Source organism: Oncorhynchus kisutch, linkage group LG13 (genome assembly GCF_002021735.2).
Source record: "Oncorhynchus kisutch isolate 150728-3 linkage group LG13, Okis_V2, whole genome shotgun sequence".
NCBI classification, from domain to species: domain Eukaryota; kingdom Metazoa; phylum Chordata; class Actinopteri; order Salmoniformes; family Salmonidae; genus Oncorhynchus; species Oncorhynchus kisutch.
Window position 1 is genome coordinate 26,670,541 of NC_034186.2, and position 21,785 is coordinate 26,692,325.

Genomic DNA, 21,785 nt, shown 5'->3' on the forward strand with positions numbered 1-21,785 from the left:
GTATTCAGCATTGTTACCTTGACTTTGTTGTACCAGTAGAGTGATGCATCTGCCAGTCCACACACACACTGTTTTAGTTTCCACAGTGTTCCTTCGCTCTTAGCTTCAGGCGGAGGTCGGATGTGAATGTCCCTTGACAGCTCTGTTCCCTGCAAAAATGCAGATTTGATGTCTATGGAATTAAGTTTCCATTGTTTCTGGCAGATCACTGACATCAGCGATCTGAGTGAGTGAGGAGCATGTCGGTGAATCTTTTGGGAGTTCTTTAGCAGCCAGCTCCTCAAAACCTCTAGCCACTAGACGTGCTTTAGGCACTATTCCAGTTAAGGATTCTTTAGGGGTACACACCCACCTTGTTGAGATGCATTTCTGGCCAATGTCTTTGACTTCCTCAAACACTCCATTTTTCCTCCAATTACTGAGCTCATCTGGCTTAGCGGAGTCAAATGACACGTCCTTTGTTTGAAGTACATCATCATTTTGAATGTCATTCTGTTTTTCTCGATTTTCCATTGGTTCAATTCTGATATTATCTACAAGTGACAGGTCAGCTGACCCTGCTATACCAGAAAGTGTAGCTGGTTCATATTACTGCAAGTTGTACCAGTTCTGGTGTTTGCCTTTGGCTTTTCCTGCTCGTCCAATGACGGTTGCTGTATGTGGAATACCACTTTCTCTGTCCATGTATTTAACAGTTTGTCCAGTTTTCAGATTGGAACAACCATGTTTTCTTAACACATGTGGCTGTTGTTGAATGTTTTCCTCATTTGAACGCTCAACAGTATTATCTTTTTATTTTATTTCACCTTTATTTAACCAGGTAGGCTAGTTGAGAACAAGTTCTCATTTGCAACTGCGACCTGGCCAAGATAAAGCATAGCAGTGTGAGCAGACAACAAAGAGTTACACATGGAGTAAACAATTAACAAGTCAATAACACAGTAGAAAACAAAGGGGGAGTCTATATACAATGTGTGCAAAAGGTATGAGGTAGGCAAATAATTACAATTTAGCAGATTAACACTGGAGTGATGAATGATCAACTGGTCATGTACAGGTAGAGATATTGGTGTGCAAAAGAGCAGAAAAGTAAATAAATAAAAACAGTATGGGGATGAGGTAGGTGAAAATGGGTGGGCTATTTACCAATAGACTATGTACAGCTGCAGCGATCGGTTAGCTGCTCAGATAGCTGATGTTTGAAGTTGGTGAGGGAGATAAAAGTCTCCAACATCAGCGATTTTTGCAATTCGTTCCAGTCACAGGCAGCAGAGTACTGGAACGAAAGGCGGCCAAATGAGGTGTTGGCTTTAGGGATTATCAGTGAGATACACCTGCTGGAGCGCGTGCTACGGATGGGTGTTGCCATCGTGACCAGTGAGCTGAGATGAGGCGGAGCTTTACAGAGCATGGACTTGTAGATGACCTGGAGCCAGTGGGTCTGGCGACGAATATGTAGCGAGGGCCAGCCGACTAGAGCATACAAGTCGCAGTGGTGGGTGGTATAAGGTGCTTTAGTGACAAAACTGATGGCACTGTGATAGACTGCATCCAGTTTGCTGAGTAGAGTGTTGGAGATGACATCGTCGAAGTCGAGGATCGGTAGGATAGTCAGTTTTACTAGGGTAAGCTTGGCGGCGTGAGTGAAGGAGGCTTTGTTGCGGAATAGAAAGCCGACTCTTGATTTGATTTTCGATTGGAGATGTTTGATATGAGTCTGGAAGGAGAGTTTGCAGTCTAGCCAGACACCTAGGTACTTATAGACGTCCACATATTCTAGGTCGGAACCATCCAGGGTGGTGATGCTAGTCGGGCATGCGGGTGCAGGCAGCGACCGGTTGAAAAGCATGCATTTGGTTTTACTAGCGTTTAAGAGCAGTTGGAGGCCACGGAAGGAGTGTTGTATGGCATTGAAGCTTGTTTGGAGGTTAGATAGCACAGTGTCCAAAGACGGGCCGAAAGTATATAGAATGGTGTCGTCTGCGTAGAGGTGGATCAGAGAATCGCCCGCAGCAAGAGCAACATCATTGATATACACAGAGAAAAGAGTCGGCCCGAGAATTGAACCCTGTGGCACCCCCATAGAGACTGCCAGAGGACCGGACAGCATGCCCTCCGATTTGACACACTGAACTCTGTCTGCAAAGTAATTGGTGAACCAGGCAAGGCAGTCATCCGAAAAACCGAGGCTACTGAGTCTGCCGATAAGAATATGGTGATTGACAGAGTCGAAAGCCTTGGCAAGGTCGATGAAGACGGCTGCACAGTACTGTCTTTTATCGATGGCGGTTATGATATCGTTTAGTACCTTGAGTGTGGCTGAGGTGCACCCGTGACCGGCTCGGAAACCAGATTGCACAGCGGAGAAGGTACGGTGGGATTCGAGATGGTCAGTGACCTGTTTGTTGACTTGGCTTTCGAAGACCTTAGATAGGCAGGGCAGGATGGATATAGGTCTGTAACAGTTTGGGTCCAGGGTGTCTCCCCCTTTGAAGAGGGGGATGACTGCGGCAGCTTTCCAGTCCTTGGGGATCTCAGACGATATGAAAGAGAGGTTGAACAGGCTGGTAATAGGGGTTGCGACAATGGCGTTGGATAGTTTCAGAAATAGAGGGTCCAGATTGTCAAGCCTAGCTGATTTGTACGGGTCCAGGTTTTGCAGCTCTTTCAGAACATCTGCTATCTGGATTTGGGTAAAGGAGAACCTGGAGAGGCTTGGGCGAGGAGCTATGGGGGGGGGGCGGAGCTGTTGGCCGAGGTTGAAGTAGCCAGGCGGAAGGCATGGCCAGCCGTTGAGAAATGCTTATTGAAGTTTTCGATAATCATGGATTTATCAGTGGTGACCGTGTTACCTAGCCTCAGTGCAGTGGGCAGCTGGGAGGAGGTGCTCTTGTTCTCCATGGACTTCACAGTGTCCCAGAACTTTTTGGAGTTAGAGCTACAGGATGCAAACTTCTGCCTGAAGAAGCTGGCCTTAGCTTTCCTGACTGACTGCGTGTATTGGTCCCGGACTTCCCTGAAGAGTTGCATATCACGGGGACTATTCGATGCTATTGCAGTCCGCCACAGGATGTTTTTGTGCTGGTCGAGGGCAGTCAGGTCTGGGGTGAACCAAGGGCTGTATCTGTTCTTAGTTCTGCATTTTTTGAACGGAGCATGCTTCTAAAATGGTGAGGAAGTTACTTTTAAAGAATGTGGCATGGTTGAAGGTCTCTGCTCCATTTCCTGGGTCAGTTTCAGTGTCCATATCATTGGATGTGACATCTGGTAGGTTTGTGTCTGTTACTGTGTCCTTTTTGTCATTTTCATTAGGAGACTGATTCTCAGCAACAGCCCCTCTATCTTGTTGATCATTTACTTTCCGCAATCTTGAGTGATGCACCCTGACAATGATGCCTCTGTGCCTCACAAATACCATCACACCATCTTGGCCAATGACTACTCCCGGTCCTTTCCACTCTTGACAGTCAACTCGTTTGTAGTACACTTTGTTTCCAGTTTTGTACTTCTCATCATCATTATTCCCTGAACTGCTGAGTAACTTCTGAAGTCTGTCAACTGTAGCATGTCCAAACTGTTTGTGAAGCTTGAACAATACTTTGTTTTTCTTTTGTGTTCATGTTCTCTGTGACTGTCAGAATCTCCACGTGTTCTGTGTCAGTCAGAATCAAATTTTTGCATGGACTCTGTGTGATGTCTTTGTCAAAAATGTTTACACAATAGTGGCCTGAGGTAGTAAGTTCAAGAGTCACTGGTTGTTTAAACATCACTGCCTTGTCACCTCTGCCTTCTTGAGGGAAGATTTGCTTAATAGTAATGGGATATCTGTAGGGACCACCTCTGTTTCAATGTGACACTTTGTCTGACCAATTTTAGCTGGTATCTTAACTCTCTTGGTAGAATGGACAATTCTTCCATCTCCAAATTTGAAAGCTCTGTTGCTTGGTGTGTCAATCATATTGTGTACTTATTTCATATTTAGTTCACGGACATAGCTATCAAGCCATTTTGCGCCACACACTGTCCGTGTACATGCAGTATCAATCACAGCAGATCCTAAGGATTCAACTACACAAATCTCAGTATCAGAAGCAGATTCATTTGAAAACAGTGTAATGTTACACTGCTCTGTTAGTTTAACTTGTTCATTTTTATGAGGACAGTCTTTAACCCAATGGTAAGTGCTTTGACAAATAGCACATTTTGATCTCCTTCCATATTTGTCCAGTGGATTTGTGCCGGGAAATGGCGCCCTCTTCTGGTTGTCTTGAGAACGTGACTTGTTGGCGCCTTTTCTCTGCTGCTCAGTGTAATATGCTGCGTCACTCACTTGCATTCCATCTGTAATTGGCGCGACAGACGTCTTTTCACCAAAAATTATTTTAAGTGCCGACTTCATTGACGCAAAAGTCAGCACAGTTTCTCCCTACCATCTAGACAGGCAGTATCTAGCAACTTGAAAGCTAACACTGCTTCCGGGAGAACCATGTCGTACTTGCGCATCATATTGTACCTCTGTTCGAAATCAGTGATGTAGTCCGTCATAGCAACCGAAATATCTATCGTAACACTGTCAAAGTTTGAATATGCCTCGTAGGCACGGTCTTTCTCTTCTTTAAGAAATACAGAATCCAGTGCTCTGATCAAAGTTCCCATACCGTCATTCTTGTTCAAATCCTCCAGGGATATTTCCAGTACTGTATCTCTCGCTCTTCCCTCGAGCGATAATACCACCGCAAGTGCTTGCTTTTTCACGTCAGATGAGTAACCCGTGTCGATTCCAAGTTCATTTAACCAACTTTCGTACGACCTCGTCGAAGTGAGGTGGCACATTGTAGTTATTAGCCATCGCCTGCTACCAATGTTAACTCGAAATGACACAACGACAAGATTCCAGTTTAACAAAGTTTACTATACTATAAGGTAGCCATTCCACTCAAGGCTAGGTCCATCAACAACAAGACTCCCTGCGCAGGCGCACTCTTGACTGAGTGATAGCCCCGTAATAACAGAAATATAGGCATACTTAAAACATGAACTTAACACACACACACACACAAAAGCCCAGTGAAGAGTGGAAGGTAGCCTACCTAGCAGACCTTTCTCTGACTCGAAGGCGTACTTCAGTCTCTGAGTCTGAAGAGGATCCTCCACCACCTGAGAACACACACACATTACACATGCAGTCTGGAGCTGGCATTATTCACTGTGTTTCCAAGGACACGCAGAAAGGTTTGATTGCCAGCTGTCACTCACCAGCAGCTCCTGCAGTAGCTGGAACACGTTCTTCAGCTCATGGGGCGGAGCGGTCTCCAACTGAGTCTACACACACATGAATGGTATTGGATGCGTTTTGTGCTGGGATTTTTAGTTATCTGTGATAATGGATTTGTTTAGTGCTGGGAGTTGTAGTTCTTACCTTGAGCAGCTGTAGTACTCCCAGGGAGAAGGGTTCATTACAGAAGGAGCAGTACGTCACCATCTCTATCAGCACAGTCAGAGGGCCGGACAACTCCCGCACCGCAAACATCACCTACACACACGGGAAAAGTTACAAATACAACCTCTTCCATATAGATGTGTCAATGTGTGTGTGTGTGCATGAGACTGTGTATGTTACCTCCAGCAGGTAAGGCTGTCCCTCGTGGGTGAAGAGCGAGGCCATGATGTCAGCGTCGAGCTGGAGGAGGGTGGAGGAGGCAGGGACACTGCTCACATTCAGCTTACAGACACCTTGATCTGAGAAACACACACAATCACGCCAGGTTACACACATCATCGTATTATGGAAGCATCCTAACTGTAGTAATGTGTGTTTGTGTGTGTTACCATGTGTGTGCTGTGTGTTGAGGTCTGAGTGGAGAGTCATCAGGGCCAGAGTGGAGTGGAGGTGTAGGAACTCTCTGGCCTGGGCTGGACTCCACCTCCGATTCTAGAGCGAGAGAACAAACAAGAGATAGAGGACGCAAGATAGAGGGAGTGGGAAAAAGGTGATGAGCTTCCAGAACCAATAACAACAATATCCTGTCATATTCATTTCTCTGCAGATGAGCAGGAATTGAGTGTGTGTGTGTGTGTGTGCGTACCTGGTTGTTCTGTCTGTTGGGTCCGAGGAGGAAGATGAGCATCCTGCGATACGCTGAGTGTTTCAACAACAACTGGCACGGCCCAGAGCCCTGGGAGAAAGAGATACTGGATATCAGAGTGGATCTGTCTATGTGTGCATGTAATGTGTTCACATGGTGCTTGTGTGTGTGTTACCCTCTGAGCAAAGTTGCTGAAGAGGCTGAAGTATTGGTTGCAGTGTTTGACGTTCTCAGGAACGTCTTTGTCCAATAGGGAGAGGAGCGCATCGGTCAGGCTGTCCAATCCAGAGTCAGCGAAGTGGAGAGCACTCTCTAAGGTTTTCTCCAAGATGGCTGCCACTACGACCCTCACCTCTCTCACCCCACACTCCAACAGACACACCCTGGGGGGAGGAGAGAAAGAGAAGATCAGTTTGATTGATGAGTAGTAATGTAAGTACTATAAGCAGTAGTGTTATGTTAGTACTGCAGTGGTTCCGTGTGGAGTGTAGTAGTATTATAGTTGTACTGACTTGGTGATCTCTCGTCCCTCAGGTCCCACCAGGTACTGAGCCATCCAGTGACAGGCTTCACTGCTTTTAGACAGCAGCACATCCACCGTAGCCATCCACTCCTCTGTGTCCACCCGCAGCTTCTTCTTGGTGTGGAGGTAGGTGTGGAACAGGAAGTGGACCGCCAACTGGAGACTCTCTCTGGCCATGGCCTGGTAGGCTGGGTGCTTCAGCTTTGTCTGCAATACAACACACATTGCTTATAAGAACAGTTTGGAGAGGCAGGCACAACCTTGAATTATGCTGACACGTCTCTGTTTATCCTACACACACAAACAGTCACAAACACGTACCGCGTTGACGGAGGCCAGTGACAGAGTGAAGTTGAAGTAGTCGCTGTTGTACACATCTCTGTTCTTCATAAACTTCAGGTTCTCATCTCTCACCATCTACACACACAAAGACAGAGAGACAGAGATAGATAGAGAGAGAAAGAAGTTTGTCTGTGTACCACAAGATAATCTGTTAGCTTTCTTAGCCAAAGCCTAAGCATGAACACAGTGTGCTATTAAAGTCTTCTGGTCTCATGTAAGGTTATTGATTTTTTTTAAACGTGGTCTACAGAACCAGTGTATTTACCTGGTAGATCCTAGCAGGCATCTTCTCCACAAACAGTCCTTTCTTCTCTCCCTTCCGTACGAGGCGGGTCAGGACAGAGAGACGGTCATTGTTGGCCCTGGGGGGCCGAGGGGACGACTGGGGACTGACATCTGGGCTAGAGGGTGCCGAACTACATGGGAGAGAGAGGTTTAAAGTGCGAGTTGTGTGGGTGTATATTTAGACTGTGTGTGTGTGTGTGTGAGACTCACAGTGTGAGGTCTTCTGCCTCTTGCCTCATGGCACTGACTCTGCTCTTCTTAGGGAGAACAGGAGAGTTCTGGTCACTGATCCTCTGGTAGAACAACATGTAGGCGTTCCAATATCTCCGCCGCACGTCGGGGTAGGGGTTAGCTACACACACACAGATACAGACCAACACACACACCTAGAATGGGATGTTTGATCTTTCATGTCATTAAAGCACTACGCAGAAATTGCTCCGCCATTTACTGGTTGCTAACACTAATAGTTTGCCAAATTTCAGTTTATGTTACAAAATAAGCTGGTGTACAAAACCGAAAGTAAAAGACAAAAACAAAACTTAAGGGAAGCATAGAAATACTGCACATAGAACAGATACCGCTTCTTAGACTTGCTTTCAAGTGGAATGATTGATCTATAACTCCCATTTCTATGTGAATTTGGTCAGGTAGCCAATAAAGTTACATATTACCACTAATGTACAGAAGGAACTGGAAGAGAGGGGGACCAAGGACACTACCCGAGGGACATCACAACCTTTGCTGCTGAGAATGTTTTGTTGACATCCACTACTTGGTCTACCTGTTAAATAGGACTTACACTGGTCGTAGACTTTAGGCCGGTATTCTCCTCCAAAGCACTCGTACTCCAGAGTCTCGTCATTCATATCAAACTCCTCCACCACGTTGTCATTAAACTTATACCACCTTCCCCTAGCACTGCTGAGGACAGTAGAGGAAAGGAGGGAGAGCAGAGAAGGAGAGGACAGGATGATAAGTTGATCATTTGTGTTGAAAGTACAAGTACTTGTCTTAAACGTGAGATATACATGTGTGTGTGTGTGTCTCTTACCGTCTGTCCTTGATGAAGGAGTAGTAGTGTCCAGCGTGTGCCTGTCCACTGTGGACTACAACTCCCACCAGTTCGTAGTTCTCTGAGATGGTCACCTTCTTCCTGGGTGAGCCCCCTGCCTCGCCCCGGCCATCTCCCCCCTCCGCTCCCCCATCCTGACGAGCCATGCCAGACACTGTGTAGGGCTCCATGTTCAGCACCCAGGGAAACCTGATCTGCTCGTCGTATTTGATGGAGCGTCCGCTCTCCCAGTCGAAGCCGAAGCGCATCAGATGGATACAGAGAACACTGGGCAGGGACTTTATGCAGGTCCGCTTCACTGTGGTACGCTGGAGAGATGCGCACACCGCGTTAACATAAATGTACACAAAAACACTGGACAGCGACTTAATAAACACCCTCTTTATACACACACCTTCTCCTTGCACTTTTCACAGTAGTAGGCGTTGGTTCCTTCTAGCACCTCCCCCCTGACAAACTGGTCCAATGAGATCTCCAGACTCTGACAGGAAGTCACACCCAGGTTCAGCGCCATAAACGTCTCCTCTCGCTCATACCTATGATCAGGGATCACAGGTTATAGTTAGGAGTTTATACGTGATGGCTGCCTTTGTGTGTGTGTGTGTGAGCTCACCGGTGAGGGCAGTCTTTGCAGATCTTCTGATCAGAGAAGATTCCCTGGAAAGTATTCTTGAAGATCTGCTCACGGCCGATTTTCTGAAAAACAAGACAGACCCAACATCTCTAGCATTATAAAGGTGTGTGTTGTGTTACATTGTAGTACACACGTGTTAAGTTGATGGAGAGTGTGTGTTACATTACATTTGACATTTTAGTCATAAACTGGGTAAGTGAGACAACACATCACAATCGTATCAAGTACATTTTTCCTCCACAAAGTATTTATCAGCAAAGACAGTGCTAGTGGGACAAGGCGGTGCTAGTGGGACAAGGCAGTGCTAGTGGGACAAGGCGGTGCTAGTGGGACAAGGCGGTGCTAGTGGGACAAGGCGGTGCTAGTGGGACAAGACGGTGCTAGTGGGACAAGACGGTGCTAGGCGCTAGTGGGAAAAGGCAGTGCTAGTGGGACAAGACGGTGCTAGTGGGACAAGACGGTGCTAGGCGCTAGTGGGAAAAGGCAGTGCTAGTGGGACAAGGCGGTGCTAGGTGCTAGTGGGAAAAGGCGGTGCTAGTGGGACAAGGCGGTGCTAGTGGGACAAGGCGGTGCTAATGGGACAAGACGGTGCTAGGTGCTAGTAGGAAAAGGCGGTGCTAGTGGGACAAGATGGTGCTAGTGGGACAAGGCGGTGCTAGGTGTTAGTGGGAAAAGGCGGTGCTAGTGGGACAAGACGGTGCTAGTGGGACAAGACGGTGCTAGTGGGACAAGACGGTGCTAGTGGGACAAGACGGTGCTAGTGGGACAAGACGGTGCTAGTGGGACAAGACGGTGCTAGTGGGACAAGACGGTGCTAGGTGCTAGTGGGAAAAGGCAGTGCTAGGTGCTAGTGGGACAAGGCGGTGCTAGTGGGACAAGGCGGTGCTAATGGGACAAGGCGGTGCTAATGGGACAAGACGGTGCTAGGTGCTAGTAGGAAAAGGCGGTGCTAGTGGGACAAGACGGTGCTAGTGGGACAAGATGGTGCTAGTGGGACAAGGCGGTGCTAATGGGACAAGACAGTGCTTGGTGCTAGTGGGACAAGACGGTGCAAGTGGGACAAGGCGGTGCTAGGTGCTAGTGGGACAAGACGGTGCTAGTGGGACAAGACAGTGCTAGTGGGGAAAAAGACAGTGTTAGTGGGGAAAAAGACAGTGCTAGTGGGACAAGACAAGTGCCTTAGTGGGACAAGACAAGTGCCTTAGTGGGACAAGACAAGTGCCTTAGTGGGACAAGACAAGTGCCTTAGTGGGACAAGACAAGTGCCTTAGTGGGACAAGACAAGTGCCTTAGTGGGACAAGACAAGTGCCTTAGTGGGACAAGACAAGTGCCTTAGTGGGACAAGACAAGTGCCTTAGTGGGACAAGACAAGTGCCTTAGTGGGACAAGACAAGTGCCTTAGTGGGACAAGACAAGTGCCTTAGTGGGACAAGACAAGTGCCTTTTGTTATTGTGTGTTACCTTGAGGTGCTCGTCCAACTGGTCCACCAGTGAAGTGAAGAACTCATAGGCATCCTGCTGCTCTCGTACATACAGCTCCTTATTCCACATCTTAAAGATCTACAGAAACACATACCCCTGTTATTTCTGACCGAAACGTGGGTAGTCAGTTGGGTATGTGCAGTGTATCAGAATAAGTATGTGTGTGTGTAGTGTGTGTGCATGTTTAGATACCTTCCAGAAGTTCTCAGGGACATAGTACTGCAGCTTGCTCTCCATCAGGTGTCCGAACAGAGACTGGACCTGACAGAAAACACTCTCGTCTGGCTGCTCCGTGTCGTCCTCCATAGACAGAAAGGCCTCAGCCAGACCAGGCTGCATGTACAGCTGCTGGAACACAGCATTCATATAGCAGGTGGCTCCACCGTTCTTTAACCCTACGAACCCCGACACAGAGCGGCTGTCCACCGGCGGGAGGAACTGGGAGAGGGGCACGGAGGGAACAGAAGAGAGACACATTGAAGGTAGACTGTATATCAAGAAGACCTATTAGCCTTTCTTATATCGTCAAGCACCTGTAACACCTCAGTTCTATCACGCACCTGTAACACCTCAGTTCTGTCACGCACCTGTAACACCTCAGTTCTATCACGCACCTGTAACACTTCAGTTCTATCACACACCTGTAACACTTCAGTTCTATCACGCACCTGTAACACCTCAGTTCTATCACGCACCTGTAACACCTCAGTTCTATCACGCACCTGTAACACTTCAGTTCTATCACACACCTGTAACACTTCAGTTCTATCACGCACCTGTAACACCTCAGTTCTATCACGCACCTGTAACACTTCAGTTCTATCACGCAATTCTCCATTCACCTCTGTTTCTTTGTTGTGTGTGTGTTTCAAGCATGTGTGGGAGACTCACGTCAAACTCCTTACTGAGCGAGGGGTCTGACTGGTGGTGCATGGACAGTAGCTCTCTGGTGATAAGCTGTAGGTTGGCCACAGAGCTGTCTGCTAGCATCACCAGCACCTCGTAGGCTGCCAGTCTGCTGCTGGCCGTGCTGCACTTGGGGTGGAAGTCGTGGCTGGGGAGGGAGCTAGAGGCGGGGTCAGACGTGTTCAGGATGATGCGGGACGCTCGGAACAGGAAGTCATCCAACAGCTGCTGGATCAGAGAAGGACCTGTGGAGAGCGAACAAACACAGACACAGACAGACAGGAGACATCAGAATACACACCGTCTACGAGCTCCAGATGGCCGTACGACCTCCCGATCAAAATCTCAAAAAATGCTTATGTGTGTTCTCACCCAGGTGTTCCTTCTCGGTGCCACAGAGTGACAGTAGTGTTTTGATGAGGCGGAGGTGTCCAGCCTGCAGGATGTTGTCAGCCTCGCTAGTCTCCATCTCAGAGCTCCAGCTGGGCTCAAAGTTATCCAACCAGCTGATCTCGTCTTCCAACATGGCTGCCGCACTCACTGACAACACCTCCATCTCTGAACCTGAGGGAGGGGGACAGGAACATTCCTCATGGGTCAATGACAGTGTTAGAAAACTGTTGGTGCGTGTGTGTGTGTGTGCGTGTGTGTAAACTCACTGGTCAGGTCATCCAGTAGTTGACATCGCAGTTCAAAGTATTCAGTACACTGAGACAGCAACCTGGACAGATAGAACAATATTATACACTCAGATACAGACAGATAGACAGGCACACACTGAACAAAATGGGCCCTGGCGCTATACATCCAAATACATTTAGAACCAACTATAGCTATATGACGCTACATATCAGCTTCCAATTATATTTTAAATTTAGTCAATCTATCATTGACCACAGATATGTTTGACAGCAGATGGCGGCAAATTAACTTCCTACTGCCTCCCAGCAGCAACGACAACAACAACACGTGTGTGTGTGTACCTCTGGTTGACTCCCCTCATGACAGACGTGGGGCTCCAGAGGGGCAGCTGGGAGGTGAGGACGACTCGCAGCAGGAACACGTTGGGCTTGATGATCTCAGGGAATGCAGACGTGTCTGATTGGCTCAGAGTGTACAGCTGGTCACACGCCACGCGCCGGATCTGACATAGAGACACGGGTTATAAGACACACACTCTGTCTCACCCCCCCCACACACACACACCCCCCACACCCTAGCTACCTCTCCACTGGCTGATCCCAGCAGGATGTCGATGATGAAGTCGCTGACACAGGGGAGGTTGTAGAATGACCCTGGATAGAGACAAACACTGTTAGCATTCGGTCTTCACAAGATAGTGTGTGTGTGTGTAACATGTGTTACCTAGCTGCTGTGTCCGTAGCTGTAGGCAGGTGACCAGTAGAGACAGGGCCTCTCTAGCAATGATGCAGTCTTTAATAGAAACACTCTGCTGCTTCACACATATCCCAGCATGCAACGCTGTGGGCGGTGCCTCACCCTCACTGCTGGAGCTGCAGTTACTTCCTGTAGAAAGAGAGACAGACATCAGTAGAAGGCAAAACAATCAGAACACCAGAGAAACAGGCTGATAATTCAGGCTGTCGGTGCCATTATTATCCATCAGTTTCTTGTGTGTGTGTGTGTATGTGTGTGTGTGTGTCTCACCAGTGCTGCTGACACGGCTGCGGACCACGAGGGGGAGGAGTGAGCTGTGTTCAGGTCTGATTGGCTGAGGACTGCCGACGAGATCCAATCGGCCGGCGGCTGCCGCCCAGGTTAGACGCATGAAACACGCCACCGTCGAGGTGAAGTCCCCCACCTCCATCGTCTACAGAGGAGAGACAGGGTTAGAGGTGTGCGTGTGTGATTATTAGGTATGCATTAGAGGTAGGTGTGTGTGTATGTATGTGTGTAAGGTGGCATTATAGGTGTGTGTATTAGGGATGCATTAGAGGTGTGTGTGTGTATTAGGTGTGTGTCAGGTATGCATTAGAGGTGTGTGTGTGTATTAGGTATGCATTAGAGGTGTATGCGTGTGTTAGGTATGCATTAGGTGTGTGTTAGGTATGCATTAGAGGAGTGTGTGTGTGTGTGTGTGTGTATTAGGTGTTTGTTAGGTAAGAATTAGAGGTGTGTGTGTGTATTAGGTACACATGTGTGTGTGTACTAGGTGTGTGTTAGGTATGCATTAGAGGAGTGTGTGTGTATGTGTGTGTGTGTGTGTGTATTAGGAGTGTGTTAGGTATGCATTAGAGGAGTGTGTGTGTATTAGGTGTGTGTTAGGTATGCATTAGAGGTATGAGTGTGTATTAGGTGTGTGTTAGGTATGCATTAGAGGTGTGTGTGTATTAGGTGTGTGTTAGGTATGCATTAGAGGTGTGTGTGTGTATTAGGTGTGTGTTAGGTATGCATTAGAGGTGTGTGTGTGTATTAGGTGTGTGTTAGGTATGCATTAGAGGTGTGTGTGTGTATTAGGTGTGTGTTAGGTATGCATTAGAGGTGTGTGTGTGTGTGTATTAGGTGTGTGTTAGGTATGCATTAGAGGTGTGTGTGTGTGTGTATTAGGTGTGTGTTAGGTAATCATTAGAGGTGTATGTGTATTAGGTGTGTGTTAGGTATGCATTAGAGGTGTGTGTGTGTTAGGTATGCATTAGAGGTGTGTGTGTGTTTTAGGTGTGTTAGGTATGCATTAGAGGTGTGTGTGTGTATGTATTAGGTGTGTGTTAGGTATGCATTATAGGTGTGTGTGTATGTATTAGGTGTGTGTTAGGTATGCATTAGAGGTGTGTGTGTATGCATTAGGTGTGTGTTAGGTATGCATTAGAGGTGTGTGTGTGTGTGTATGTATTAGGTGTGTGTTAGGTATGCATTAGAGGTGTGTGTGTATTAGGTGTGTGTTAGGTATGCATTAGAGGTGTGTGTGTATGTATTAGGTGTGTGTTAGGTATGCATTAGAGGTGTGTGTGTGTATGTATTAGGTGTGTGTTAGGTATGCATTAGAGGTGTGTGTGTGTATGTATTAGGTGTGTGTTAGGTATACATTAGAGGTGTGTGTGTATTAGGTGTGTGTTAGGTATACATTAGAGGTGTGTGTGTATTAGGTGTGTGTTAGGTATGCATTAGAGGTGTGTGTGTGTGTGTGTGTGTGTGTATGTATTAGGTGTGTGTTAGGTATGCATTAGAGGTGTGTGTGTGTGTGTATGTATTAGGTGTGTGTTAGGTATGCATTAGAGGTGTGTGTGTGTGTGTATGTATTAGGTGTGTGTTAGGTATGCATTAGAAGTGTGTGTGTGTGTGTGTTTTAGGTGTGTTAGGTATGCATTAGAGGTGTGTGTGTGTGTATATATTAGGTGTGTGTTAGGTATGCATTAGAGGTGTGTGTGTGTGTATGTATTAGGTGTGTGTTAGGTATGCATTAGAGGTGTGTGTGTGTGTGTGTGTGTGTGTGTTAGGTATGCATTAGAGGTGTGTGTGTGTGTGTGTGTGTGTATGTATTAGGTGTGTGTTAGGTATGCATTAGAGGTGTGTGTGTATTAGGTGTGTGTTAGGTATGCATTAGAGGTGTGTGTGTATGTATTAGGTGTGTGTTAGGTATGCATTAGAGGTGTGTGTGTGTATGTATTAGGTGTGTGTTAGGTATACATTAGAGGTGTGTGTGTATTAGGTGTGTGTTAGGTATGCATTAGAGGTGTGTGTGTGTGTATGTATTAGGTGTGTGTTAGGTATGCATTAGAGGTGTGTGTGTGTATGTATTAGGTGTGTGTTAGGTATGCATTAGAGGTGTGTGTGTGTATTAGGTGTGTGTTAGGTATGCATTAGAGGTGTGTGTGTGTATGTATTAGGTGTGTGTTAGGTATGCATTAGAGGTGTGTGTGTGTTTGTATTAGGTGTGTGTTAGGTATGCATTAGAGGTGTGTGTGTGTATGTATCAGGTGTGTGTTAGGTATACATTAGAGGTGTGTGTGTATTAGGTGTGTGTTAGGTATACATTAGAGGTGTGTGTGTGTGTGTTTTAGGTGTGTTAGGTATGCATTAGAGGTGTGTGTGTATGTATTAGGTGTGTGTTAGGTATGCATTAGAGGTGCGTGTGTGTGTGTGTATGTATTAGGTGTGTGTTAGGTATGCATTAGAGGTGTGTGTGTGTGTGTATGTATTAGGTGTGTGTTAGGTATGCATTAGAGGTGTGTGTGTGTGTGTGTGTATGTATTAGGTGTGTGTTAGGTATGCATTAGAGGTGTGTGTGTGTGTGTTTTAGGTGTGTTAGGTATGCATTAGAGGTGTGTGTGTGTATATATTAAGTGTGTGTTAGGTATGCATTAGAGGTGTGTGTGTGTATATATTAAGTGTGTGTGTGTGTATGTATTAGGTGTGTGTTAGGTATGCATTAGAGGTGTGTGTGTGTGTATGTATTAGGTGTGTGTTAGGTATGCATTAGAGGTGTGTGTGTATTAGGTGTGTGTTAGGTATGCATTAGAGGTGTGTGTGTGTATGTATTAGGTGTGTGTTAGGTATGCATTAGAGGTGTGTGTGTATGTATTAGGTGTGTGTTAGGTATGCATTAGAGGTGTGTGTGTATGTATTAGGTGTGTGTTAGGTATGCATTAGAGGTGTGTGTGTATTAGGTGTGTGTTAGGTATGCATTAGAGGTGTGTGTGTGTATGTATTAGGTGTGTGTTAGGTATGCATTAGAGGTGTGTGTGTGTGTGTGTATGTATTAGGTGTGTGTTAGGTATGCATTAGAGGTGTGTGTGTGTGTGTGTGTATGTATTAGGTGTGTGTTAGGTATGCATTAGAGGTGTGTGTGTGTGTGTGTGTATGTATTAGGTGTGTGTTAGGTATGCATTAGAGGTGTGTGTGTGTGTGTGTGTGTATGTATTAGGTGTGTGTTAGGTATACATTAGAGGTGTGTATGTATTAGGTGCGTGTTAGGTATGCATTAGAGGTGTGTGTGTGTGTGTGTGTTTTAGGTGTGTTAGGTATGCATTAGAGGTGTGTGTGTGTATGTATTAGGTGTGTGTTAGGTATGCATTAGAGGTGTGTGTGTGTGTGTGTATGTATTAGGTGTGTGTTAGGTATGCATTAGAGGTGTGTGTGTGTGTGTGTGTGTGTATGTATTAGGTGTGTGTTAGGTATGCATTAGAGGTGTGTGTGTGTGTGTGTGTATGTATTAGGTGTGTGTTAGGTATGCATTAGAGGTGTGTGTGTGTGTGTGTTTTAGGTGTGTTAGGTATGCATTAGAGGTGTGTGTGTGTATATATTAAGTGTGTGTTAGGTATGCATTAGAGGTGTGTGTGTGTGTATGTATTAGGTGTGTGTTAGGTATGCATTAGAGGTGTGTGTGTGTGTGTGTGTGTGTATGTATTAGGTGTGTGTTAGGTATGCATTAGAGGTGTGTGTGTGTGTGTGTGTATGTATTAGGTGTGTGTTAGGTATGCATCAGAGGTGTGTGTGTGTGTGTGTTTTAGGTGTGTTAGGTATGCATTAGAGGTGTGTGTGTATTAGGTGTGTGTTAGGTATGCATTAGAGGTGTGTGTGTGTGTGTATGTATTAGGTGTGTGTTAGGTATGCATTAGAGGTGTGTGTGTATGTATTAGGTGTGTGTTAGGTATGCATTAGAGGTGTGTGTGTGTATGTATTAGGTGTGTGTTAGGTATGCATTATAGGTGTGTGTGTATGTATTAGGTGTGTGTTAGGTATGCATTAGAGGTGTGTGTGTATGCATTAGGTGTGTGTTAGGTATGCATTAGAGGTGTGTGTGTGTGTGTGTATGTATTAGGTGTGTGTTAGGTATGCATTAGAGGTGTGTGTGTATTAGGTGTGTGTTAGGTATGCATTAGAGGTGTGTGTGTATGTATTAGGTGTGTGTTAGGTATGCATTAGAGGTGTGTGTGTGTATGTATTAGGTGTGTGTTAGGTATGCATTAGAGGTGTGTGTGTGTATGTATTAGGTGTGTGTTAGGTATACATTAGAGGTGTGTGTGTATTAGGTGTGTGTTAGGTATGCATTAGAGGTGTGTGTGTATTAGGTGTGTGTTAGGTATGCATTAGAGGTGTGTGTGTGTGTGTGTGTGTGTGTATGTATTAGGTGTGTGTTAGGTATGCATTAGAGGTGTGTGTGTGTGTGTATGTATTAGGTGTGTGTTAGGTATGCATTAGAGGTGTGTGTGTGTGTGTGTATGTATTAGGTGTGTGTTAGGTATGCATTAGAAGTGTGTGTGTGTGTGTGTTTTAGGTGTGTTAGGTATGCATTAGAGGTGTGTGTGTGTATATATTAGGTGTGTGTTAGGTATGCATTAGAGGTGTGTGTGTGTGTATGTATTAGGTGTGTGTTAGGTATGCATTAGAGGTGTGTGTGTGTGTGTGTGTGTGTGTGTGTGTGTGTGTGTGTGTTAGGTATGCATTAGAGGTGTGTGTGTGTGTGTGTGTGTGTATGTATTAGGTGTGTGTTAGGTATGCATTAGAGGTGTGTGTGTATTAGGTGTGTGTTAGGTATGCATTAGAGGTGTGTGTGTATGTATTAGGTGTGTGTTAGGTATGCATTAGAGGTGTGTGTGTGTATGTATTAGGTGTGTGTTAGGTATACATTAGAGGTGTGTGTGTATTAGGTGTGTGTTAGGTATGCATTAGAGGTGTGTGTGTGTATGTATTAGGTGTGTGTTAGGTATGCATTAGAGGTGTGTGTGTGTATGTATTAGGTGTGTGTTAGGTATGCATTAGAGGTGTGTGTGTATTAGGTGTGTGTTAGGTATGCATTAGAGGTGTGTGTGTGTATGTATTAGGTGTGTGTTAGGTATGCATTAGAGGTGTGTGTGTGTTTGTATTAGGTGTGTGTTAGGTATGCATTAGAGGTGTGTGTGTGTATGTATCAGGTGTGTGTTAGGTATACATTAGAGGTGTGTGTGTATTAGGTGTGTGTTAGGTATACATTAGAGGTGTGTGTGTGTGTGTGTTTTAGGTGTGTTAGGTATGCATTAGAGGTGTGTGTGTATGTATTAGGTGTGTGTTAGGTATGCATTAGAGGTGTGTGTGTGTGTGTATGTATTAGGTGTGTGTTAGGTATGCATTAGAGGTGTGTGTGTGTGTGTGTGTATGTATTAGGTGTGTGTTAGGTATGCATTAGAGGTGTGTGTGTGTGTGTTTTAGGTGTGTTAGGTATGCATTAGAGGTGTGTGTGTGTATATATTAAGTGTGTGTGTGTGTATGTATTAGGTGTGTGTTAGGTATGCATTAGAGGTGTGTGTGTATTAGGTGTGTGTTAGGTATGCATTAGAGGTGTGTGTGTATTAGGTGTGTGTTAGGTATGCATTAGAGGTGTGTGTGTGTATGTATTAGGTGTGTGTTAGGTATGCATTAGAGGTGTGTGTGTATGTATTAGGTGTGTGTTAGGTATGCATTAGAGGTGTGTGTGTGTATTAGGTGTGTGTTAGGTATGCATTAGAGGTGTGTGTGTGTATGTATTAGGTGTGTGTTAGGTATGCATTAGAGGTGTGTGTGTGTGTGTGTATGTATTAGGTGTGTGTTAGGTATGCATTAGAGGTGTGTGTGTGTGTGTGTGTATGTATTAGGTGTGTGTTAGGTATGCATTAGAGGTGTGTGTGTGTGTGTGTGTGTATGTATTAGGTGTGTGTTAGGTATGCATTAGAGGTGTGTGTGTGTGTGTGTATGTATTAGGTGTGTGTTAGGTATACATTAGAGGTGTGTATGTATTAGGTGCGTGTTAGGTATGCATTAGAGGTGTGTGTGTGTGTGTGTGTTTTAGGTGTGTTAGGTATGCATTAGAGGTGTGTGTGTGTATGTATTAGGTGTGTGTTAGGTATGCATTAGAGGTGTGTGTGTGTGTGTGTATGTATTAGGTGTGTGTTAGGTATGCATTAGAGGTGTGTGTGTGTGTGTGTGTGTATGTATTAGGTGTGTGTTAGGTATGCATTAGAGGTGTGTGTGTGTGTGTGTGTATGTATTAGGTGTGTGTTAGGTATGCATTAGAGGTGTGTGTGTGTGTGTGTTTTAGGTGTGTTAGGTATGCATTAGAGGTGTGTGTGTGTATATATTAAGTGTGTGTTAGGTATGCATTAGAGGTGTGTGTGTGTGTATGTATTAGGTGTGTGTTAGGTATGCATTAGAGGTGTGTGTGTGTGTGTGTGTGTGTATGTATTAGGTGTGTGTTAGGTATGCATTAGAGGTGTGTGTGTGTGTGTGTGTGTATGTATTAGGTGTGTGTTAGGTATGCATCAGAGGTGTGTGTGTGTGTGTGTTTTAGGTGTGTTAGGTATGCATTAGAGGTGTGTGTGTATTAGGTGTGTGTTAGGTAATCATTAGAGGTGTGTGTGTGTTTTAGGTGTGTTAGGTATGCATTAGAGGTGTGTGTGTGTTTTAGGTGTGTTAGGTATGCATTAGAGGTGTGTGTGTGTGTATTAGGTGTGTGTTAGGTATGCATTAGAGGTGTGTGTGTGTGTGTGTATGTATTAGGTGTGTGTTAGGTATGCATTAGAGGTGTGTGTGTGTGTATGTATTAGGTGTGTGTTAGGTATGCATTAGAGGTGTGTGTGTGTGTGTGTATGTATTAGGTATGCATTAGAGGTGTGTGTGTGTGTGTGTATGTATTAGGTGTGTGTTAGGTATGCATTAGAGGTGTGTGTGTGTGTGTATGTATTAGGTATGTGTTAGGTATGCATTAGAGGTGTGTGTGTGTGTGTATGTATTAGCTGTGTGTTAGGTATACATTAGAGGTGTGTGTGTATGTATTAGGTGTGTGTTAGGTATGCATTAGAGGTGTGTGTGTATGTATTAGGTGTGTGTTAGGTATGCATTAGAGGTTGTTTGTATGTATTAGGTGTGTGTTAGGTATGCATTAGAGGTGTGTGTGTATTAGGTGTGTGTTAGGTATACATTAGAGGTGTGTGTGTATGTATTAGGTGTGTGTTAGGTATGCATTAGAGGTGTGTGTGTATGTATTAGGTGTGTGTTAGGTATGCATTAGAGGTGTGTGTGTATGTATTAGGTGTGTGTTAGGTATGCATTAGAGGTGTGTATGTATTAGGTGTGTGTTAGGTATGCATTAGAGGTGTGTATGTATTAGGTGTGTGTTAGGTATGCATTAGAGGTGTGTGTGTATGTATTAGGTATACATTAGAGGTGTGTGTGTATGTATTAGGTGTGTGTTAGGTATACATTAGAGGTGTGTGTGTATGTATTAGGTGTGTGTTAGGTATGCATTAGAGGTGTGTATGTATTAGGTGTGTGTTAGGTATGCATTAGAGGTGTGTGTGTATGTATTAGGTATACATTAGAGGTGTGTGTGTATGTATTAGGTGTGTGTTAGGTATACATTAGAGGTGTGTGTGTATGTATTAGGTGTGTGTTAGGTATACATTAGAGGTGTGTGTGTACCTGTATAGCTACGCGTGCAGCAGGGATGATCTCCTCTACTCTGATGGAGGAGCGTTCAGACAGAGACATCTGTCTATAGGAGCTCTTCTCAGGTGTTCCACACAGCGACAGCTGTCTCCCTGGTCGCCCTGCGTTACGGAATGGCCGACTAGATAGAGTGTCACCCTCTCGGATGACATCATCATCCAGTAACGACGGCATACTTTGGCCAACCAATAAGAACCTGCAGGGAAAAGGAAGATCCAATCACATTCAACCTCTAACAATGTATATTTATTTGTGGATGTGTGGTCTTGTATTGCTGTCCTCGTGGATCACAGAAATCCCCAGAAGTCCCCACAAGGATAGCAAAACAAGGAAAACCTCTCCCTCATTTCCCATGTGCCCATGAGGGCAAAAGCTATTTTAGGCTTAGGGGTTAAGTTTAGGAGTTAATATTAGGGAAAATAGGATTTTGAATGGAAATAAATGTTAGCTCCCCACAAGGCTAGAAAAACATATGTGCTGTGTGTGTGTGTGTGTGTGTGTGTACCTGGCCAGTTGTAGACAGATGGAGTAGACTCCCTGTCTGGTCTCATAGTCCACCTCAGAGGGAATAGAGTCCCGCTGCATCACGTTCACCACCAAACTGAGACCTCCAGCTTTCAGGAAGTTCTCACAGAAAGACTTGACACTGGTCTTAGCCATCTCATCATCGGAGGTCGGCATCAACTTAGAACTCAACACCTAATGAGAGAGAAAGAGAGATTTCAAAGGAAGAAATGTGTGAAGTGTGTCCATGCACAAATGTGAGTATTGTGTGTGTGTGTGTGTGTGTGTGTGTGCGCGCGCACCTCCAGGTTGTAGAGGACTCTGAAGGTGGACATCCCGGGTGCAGAGGATCTGAAGAGTGATTCCAAGATGGAGGCAGCACTGGGCTGGTGCTGTTGCTTAGAACCCAGAGACGGAGACCGAGAGCCTGACCCCTGACCCAGGGTGAACAATGTCTTCTACAGGAGACACACACACACACGTTATCACACTGGCTCAGGTCAGAGCAGTTGAACTCGCCTCATCATAAT

At 45.4% G+C, this 21,785-nt stretch overlaps 1 protein-coding gene across 3 annotated transcripts in view; it reads right to left on the reverse strand.

Moving 5' to 3' along the window:
* Positions 1-21,785, reverse strand: part of LOC109902696 (ubiquitin carboxyl-terminal hydrolase 24) — a 49,688-nt gene that overhangs the window by 4,864 nt on the left and 23,039 nt on the right. For all 3 annotated transcript variants that reach the window (XM_031785896.1, XM_031785895.1, XM_031785894.1), the window contains 27 exons: positions 21,558-21,713; positions 21,257-21,450; positions 20,725-20,947; positions 13,003-13,165; positions 12,700-12,861; positions 12,559-12,629; positions 12,318-12,478; positions 11,994-12,055; positions 11,707-11,898; positions 11,320-11,579; positions 10,621-10,866; positions 10,408-10,506; positions 8,925-9,007; positions 8,706-8,847; positions 8,291-8,619; positions 8,039-8,160; positions 7,447-7,588; positions 7,217-7,367; positions 6,931-7,026; positions 6,599-6,816; positions 6,262-6,469; positions 6,087-6,176; positions 5,830-5,932; positions 5,621-5,739; positions 5,420-5,533; positions 5,257-5,322; positions 5,091-5,157 (listed from right to left, as the gene is read on the reverse strand). In XM_031785896.1, the coding sequence (XP_031641756.1) occupies positions 5,091-5,157; positions 5,257-5,322; positions 5,420-5,533; positions 5,621-5,739; positions 5,830-5,932; positions 6,087-6,176; positions 6,262-6,469; positions 6,599-6,816; positions 6,931-7,026; positions 7,217-7,367; positions 7,447-7,588; positions 8,039-8,160; positions 8,291-8,619; positions 8,706-8,847; positions 8,925-9,007; positions 10,408-10,506; positions 10,621-10,866; positions 11,320-11,579; positions 11,707-11,898; positions 11,994-12,055; positions 12,318-12,478; positions 12,559-12,629; positions 12,700-12,861; positions 13,003-13,165; positions 20,725-20,947; positions 21,257-21,450; positions 21,558-21,713 (4,039 nt within the window). The remainder of the gene's footprint in view (positions 1-5,090; positions 5,158-5,256; positions 5,323-5,419; positions 5,534-5,620; positions 5,740-5,829; positions 5,933-6,086; positions 6,177-6,261; positions 6,470-6,598; positions 6,817-6,930; positions 7,027-7,216; positions 7,368-7,446; positions 7,589-8,038; positions 8,161-8,290; positions 8,620-8,705; positions 8,848-8,924; positions 9,008-10,407; positions 10,507-10,620; positions 10,867-11,319; positions 11,580-11,706; positions 11,899-11,993; positions 12,056-12,317; positions 12,479-12,558; positions 12,630-12,699; positions 12,862-13,002; positions 13,166-20,724; positions 20,948-21,256; positions 21,451-21,557; positions 21,714-21,785) is intronic.